Source organism: Cariama cristata, unplaced genomic scaffold, assembly GCF_000690535.1.
Source record: "Cariama cristata isolate BGI_N322 unplaced genomic scaffold, ASM69053v1 scaffold15425, whole genome shotgun sequence".
NCBI lineage: Eukaryota > Metazoa > Chordata > Aves > Cariamiformes > Cariamidae > Cariama > Cariama cristata.
Window position 1 is genome coordinate 8,041 of NW_009617059.1, and position 5,842 is coordinate 13,882.

General features: G+C 38.4%; 1 protein-coding gene across 1 annotated transcript; it reads right to left on the reverse strand.

Annotated features, from left to right (window-relative positions):
- Positions 1 to 1,138: 1,138 nt before the first annotated feature.
- TAF1D (TATA box binding protein (TBP)-associated factor, RNA polymerase I, D, 41kDa) lies at positions 1,139 to 4,545 on the reverse strand. The gene is made up of 5 exons (XM_009700393.1): positions 4,304 to 4,545; positions 3,730 to 4,195; positions 3,273 to 3,448; positions 1,617 to 1,671; positions 1,139 to 1,294 (listed from the first exon to the last, which is right to left on the reverse strand). Exons 1-5 carry the CDS (start codon positions 4,543 to 4,545, stop codon positions 1,139 to 1,141), a joined length of 1,095 nt encoding a protein of 364 aa, XP_009698695.1.
- Positions 4,546 to 5,842: the final 1,297 nt, after the last annotated feature.

The following is a 5,842-nucleotide window of genomic DNA, read 5'->3' on the forward strand; positions in this document are numbered from 1 at the left end:
TTTGCTGCTGACAGCAATTTGGTTAAGAGTATTTGAGTGAGGCAGATCACCCTTTGGTTTTTAAAGTTTGTTGATTCACAAGTAAACTTTCAAAACAATTCTTTATTTCTACTGCTACCAAGACAGCCTTGTTATCTAGGAGTTAGCCACATTCGACCATTTCTAAGCATTCACTAGTCATGTTTCCAACTGTCTAGAACACCTCTGAGAAAGGTATTTGCCACTGGGGCAACACTTGTTAAGTACTGTCATTATAAAGAGCTTTCATCTTCTGCTTAGTCGTGTTCCCATCAGAACCCATTCTGGACAGAGGAGTGCAAGACGGGAAAAAATCTTTTAATCCAAGATTCACTATGCTGTTACAGTTATTTTAAATATAACTTGTAACTTCAGATTATTAGATTCTGGAGCAGAGAAATTAGTTTTCTGAAAAGTTATTCCGCATGGAACAGACAACCTCACACACGTTTATTTTATCATCATTCAAATGGATTAAGCATATTTTTCAATAAACTTTTGTCTAAAGTTTACTAACCACTTTTGCATTTTTACTGTTGGCACTTGATTTGCATTAAGCTTTAATTCTGTCTTCAACCCTTACTTAGCTGTTGAAGTATTTTAAAGCATAACCTGCATTTCCGTAAGACACACAAAAATAATCTCTCAAGTACCACTCAAAAAAGTCAGCTGTGAAAGAAAGGCATCCCAACTGCCCTTTAACTTGAGCATATATATGTACGCATGCAAACGCATACACTTTTCTATACTGTGCTGCTGCTATGTTACAATATTTGGAACTTGTTTTCCTGCTTTTAATTACATAAATTCTATGATCCATTGGTTAACAGAAGCCAAGTTTGTAGCACTTCAGCAAGATTACCAGCCACTGAATCCAGGATATTATACACTTGATACAGGACAGCACAGAAGACACTTAGAAGCTTAGCAAAAAGATTATTTTTTTTTTGGTCTTGTTTTGTACCCATCTTGCACACAAGCTACTCACCTTAAACCAGATCTGACTAGGTTGTGTAGCTGATAGCTCAACACTGACTTCAGACCAACGTTTTAAACCAAGCAGGCAAGGAAAAAGGTATCTGAAGAGGGACTGCTGCCACCTCCTTTGTTAGTTTTCTGTTCACCGAGGTGAACCTTGCAGAAGCTCAGAGTTCTCAGCAGCATAGTCTTCTTCCTCCTCTACTTCGATCACTTCAGTTGATTTTGCACGTTTCGTTTCTGGCTTTGATTTTTTCTTACTGGGAATTTTGCTGCTTATAATGAAAGAGCTGTTCTCCTAAGAAAAAAGGAAGATACAAGTATTCACAAGTCTAGTTTTGAGATACTTAAAAGCTAAGATTTTGGTTACAACTTTGCGAACTTTAAAATCTCTTCAGAGAACTCCAGAATTCTTATACATTTCACATTATTTCAAAGAGGAGAGTACAGAGTCTCAGAACAACTTCCTTCTAAATTACAGATGAGGATTCACAGGTATCACACAGTTAACTCTGGATCTATGCTCAAGAATTAAGTACTCAAAACATTAGCTACTAATTCTTTAATCTCAGAAGAGAAAGAAGGTTAGAGAGTTCTGAAGTTAAGAAATATTTACTCACCACTACTCTGGCATCAAAGTCTTCTTGATTATCAGAATTCAAGCCGCCATCATCACTGAAATATAAAAATTCAAATCAAGCTCTGTACTTTTACAGTAGCCTAAAATGTGTGAATTATTTTCCTACCACAACCCTTGGTTTCTCTTAAGGTGTATGGAAGTGCTACAGCTTGCAGGTGTAAAATACTACTACTTCTACATAAGGTTGTTCTCAAACGATAGTTTCTGACAGCAGAATTACATCCCAACTAGCAGCACTGGCAGGACAGAAGCAGTGTTTAGCAGCAGAACAAAGATTTAGTAACAGGCACAAGCAGTAGTACAGAGATACTTAGGATTACACTGGCAAACAGGCTAGAAAGTCAGCAAGTTAGAAAACAAGCAGAATACAATCAAGAACATAAGGGCATACGCCTCAGGTAACAAAAGTACACAGCTTTTGTCCCAAGATTATAACTGAGAAATATTATCTCCATGCTGCCATGAAACACAAGTATGAAATTCAATTCCACTACCATCCACAGGTTTCTCTCAAGATAGAAAGGACTCCCAAGAAAGAGATGAAACTATTGTAGTACTATCATTTCAACAAGGGGCACAGGGAGGACTGGTTCCAAAACCCAGAAAGTCTTCTAGTACTCATTTCATACAAAGAATTGAGTGTCTGGATGAGCTGACTTGCATTTATTCTACAGTACTTTGTTTCTTCCGCTCTTCTGTAAAAGAGCACACTAATTATTGTCACTCGTTTTACAGGCTCACCATAATACTTCCAACTCACATAAATTAGCAGTGTAAGTGACTACTAAAGTGAATAGTATCTGACAGACAGCTTTGTACCTTTACACTGTCTTTCAGGCTTTCTAGTTTTAAGGTGCCAAGTACATTTACAAGACTTAAGTACTCTTGCTGATTTACTGATCCCTTTATTGCATGTAAGTTAACTGTTTGACCATAAAGAAAGACCCAAGATGATACTTCAATGCTTAATAAAGTAAAAAGGAAATAAAAAAAATATCCTTTAGTCTTTGCCATAAAACACTCTACTACTTTATTTGGGATAACTATAGAGGTATTAACTTCAGGAAATACTTTTTTTTTTAACATTTCTACATATTTCAATGAAACGGTACAAATCACCACTTGAAACAATGATCAGTCTTCAGATGACAAGTATCTTATTCTATGAGAAGTTTCAAGTCACATTTACAAGCACAGAAGTCCAAGTGGCTGAGAGTTTTGTACCCAAAATAAACAATTCTTTCATAAGTGGATACTCACATTTGGATTACACAATGTTGATATAGGTTAAAAGCACAGGATAGGAACTGAACTTGATATACCTACAACTGTCATGAAAAATCACATGCTACTACAAGCAACTGTTACTATCTCCTGAATTCCTCAACTGTAAGAGTAGCAGACTGTGCTGACCTGGCTGGGATGAGGTTAGCTTTCTTCACAGCAGCCTGTATGGTGCTGCTTTGGATTTGTGACTATAGCAGTGTTGATGCTCTCCCCAAGCCAGCAAACACGCTGGGGGTGACCAAGAGCTGGGGAAGTGCGGTGTCATGCATCTACCTGTATACACACAAATTTATATTTAAGAACAAAAAAGCAAGTTGTATACCACCTAAAAATACAAAGATGAACTTACTTCACCTCCTGAATAGGGGAAACGGGGCCTTCATCATCTAAATATTTGTGTTTCCGTGCCACCAGACATTCTCTTTCTAAGTCTTCACTAGCTTGAAGGGCTTCTAAAGCTTTTTTAAGATGTTCTTCATATTTAAGCACTTCAATGTACTGAAAATATCCCTTTGCAGCTGCTTGCTAAAGAAAAAAAATACATCAGATGAGATCTTAAAAATACCACTATAAAGCATTTATATTATGAGAACTGTATTGTAATATTACATTGACACCCATATTTTAGCTGTTTGTCTTAAAGGTATTAAACAGGTAACATCAAGTGTCCTGTCTACCGAAGTAAAAAAACCTGCTTCATTGTTTTATTGTAGCGCATCAGGTAGAAGCACAATATAGCCAGTTTAAATTCACTATTTTTAGACTAAAAAAAATAGTATGTTTATCCCACAAAACAGAGGACTCACCTCATAGCCAAGAACCATCTTTAAAGGAATATGTTTCCTTCCATAATATTTTTCAACAAAAGGGAATTGAAAACCTCTGTCCAGAAGCCTTCGCTTTTGCTCTTGAGGTGAGGCTGTTAGTGGTGGCCTCCCCAGAGGCATCTGTGTGCTCTCATACTTTTTCTTCTTCTTCTTCTTCCCTGAGCCACCCATGTACTTTCGGTGTGCAGCAGCCTTAAACTTCTTTCCCCTGAAGTGATAGGCAAAAATGGCTTTCAAATTGAATTTTGACTTCTGATTCTTAGAAGTTTCCAATGATTTCACTGGACTTGGAGGGGACAGAGAAGAATCTGAAGAGCTTTCATTGTCACGCACTCTTGCAACAGATTCAGCTTGTTGCCTTGAAGATCGAGATCTCCTTTTTTGCTTTGAAGGTGCAACAGAGCACTTAGGATGGTACTCACTGCTATTAGTAGCAGAAACATCACTGAACAAGAAGAAAAAAAGATACTTATTTTCTAAAGAATGTATAGTTTTATGATATATGACACAGGTTCTTCACATGAAAAATTCTAGATTAAAGATAAAAACTCACACTTCTGAATCACAGCTGTCCAGTAAAACCTCAGCTGAAGCAGCTGATGATTTATGTATACTGTTAAACTCATCTGAGGACTCCTCAGGAGCAGCATTCTTCTGCCTTGAATGTAAACACTCCATTCGTGTATCTGTTTCACATGCATGTGCCTTATGTGGCTCTTTCTGATGACTGCGTATTAGCTCTTGGGCATCAGGGCAATCCGAGCCAGAAGCCTGGGAGTCATCTATATCAGTCATGTTTCAGTTTGCCCTAAAAATCAATGAGAATTCAAGAAATTAAGCTACAGCGACCCCGAAGTTATTCTCAGAACAAAGATAAAAATGTCACAAATCTGCTGCAGCCACACATCAGAGACTGATTTTTAAGTAGTCTCCACTTAGATGACTTTCTGCATCGTCTAACTGTTGAAGGCAGAGCCCAGTTGCACTTCTCCAAAAGAAAACATTTCATTCCAAAACTGCATTAAATGCAGGCTTAGAAGTACACTTAAATTCACCCTAATGCACTTAAAATAGCAGCATTGGGGCCCGATCCGCCTTTTGCTGTGAGAAAAGGTGATTTTTGACAGCAACCTGCACCTATGCCCTGGATGAACTGAGGGCACACCACTAACATCGCTTCACCTAGGGCCTGACAAACACACGGAACAGCCTAACATCAAAGCAGGAACACATGCAACAAGAGCACTTTAACTACACAGGCTGCGGCTGGTACTTACTAGCTGCTTAGCATCCTTCACTGCCTCTACTACAGCTCTAAGCTGTATTCTTAAACAACTGGCACATCACCGTTACCATAAAAGTCGGTCAGAAGAACCTTCTAAGACTCAGTCTGGAGTTTTAGGAAGCAGACATTCCTTTACTGCAGTGCTGGATGCATGGGGGATCATTCCACCTAACATGCAAACGCATGTGATTACAATTCGTGTATACATCACAAAGTTACATACATATGCATAAGAATTCCCAGAATCGATATACATATTCATTCTGTTCCCTGGAACTAATTATCATTTTCGCATACTCATTACACATGCAGTTTAAGTCTCTGAGGGGCTTCTTTGGGGTCTGTGGTAGTCCCTAAACCCCCTCTAGTGATTGTCCACTTCATGACCCTTTTCTCAAAAGTTCTTGCTATGTATATTCAGTTCCTTGTTCTTGCTTAATTGGCTCTTATCTTTTCTTATCTTGAGTCTGCAATATGTTATCTTTGTAAGCCCGCTATTTGCCAGGGTTGTTCCCATTTCTCGTTCCCCTATTTACTTATATGATATAGTGGTATCTAAACTGGGCGGGCTAAGCAATACTTTGTGCACATCAGCTAAAAGTCAGGATGTGAAGCCTTCCACCACAAGTCTGTATCATACACAGTTAATTTTATAAATGCATCACCACACAGATCCCTTAGGGAAGAAAAACAACCAACATGTAACTGGCTGGTTATTTCATTCAATATCTCTTCTCCCATAAGAGCCATCGATTACTTCGCCAGCATTTACCTCACGTTGAAAGGCGCTGGACACACCGCTCGTCC

What these genes read in the sequence shown, in the direction of transcription:
- TAF1D (XM_009700393.1), bottom strand. Translation starts at nt 4,545, where the DNA reads ATGACTGATATAGATGACTCCCAGGCTTCTGGCTCGGATTGCCCTGAT. An exon ending in AGATGGTTCTTGGCTATGAG is followed by an intron (nt 3,449 to 3,729) that starts GTGAGTCCTCTG and finishes TTTTTTCTTTAG; the next exon opens with CAAGCAGCTGCAAAGGGATA. An exon ending in TCCCCTATTCAGGAGGTGAA is followed by an intron (nt 1,672 to 3,272) that starts GTAAGTTCATCT and finishes TTTATATTTCAG; the next exon opens with TGATGATGGCGGCTTGAATT.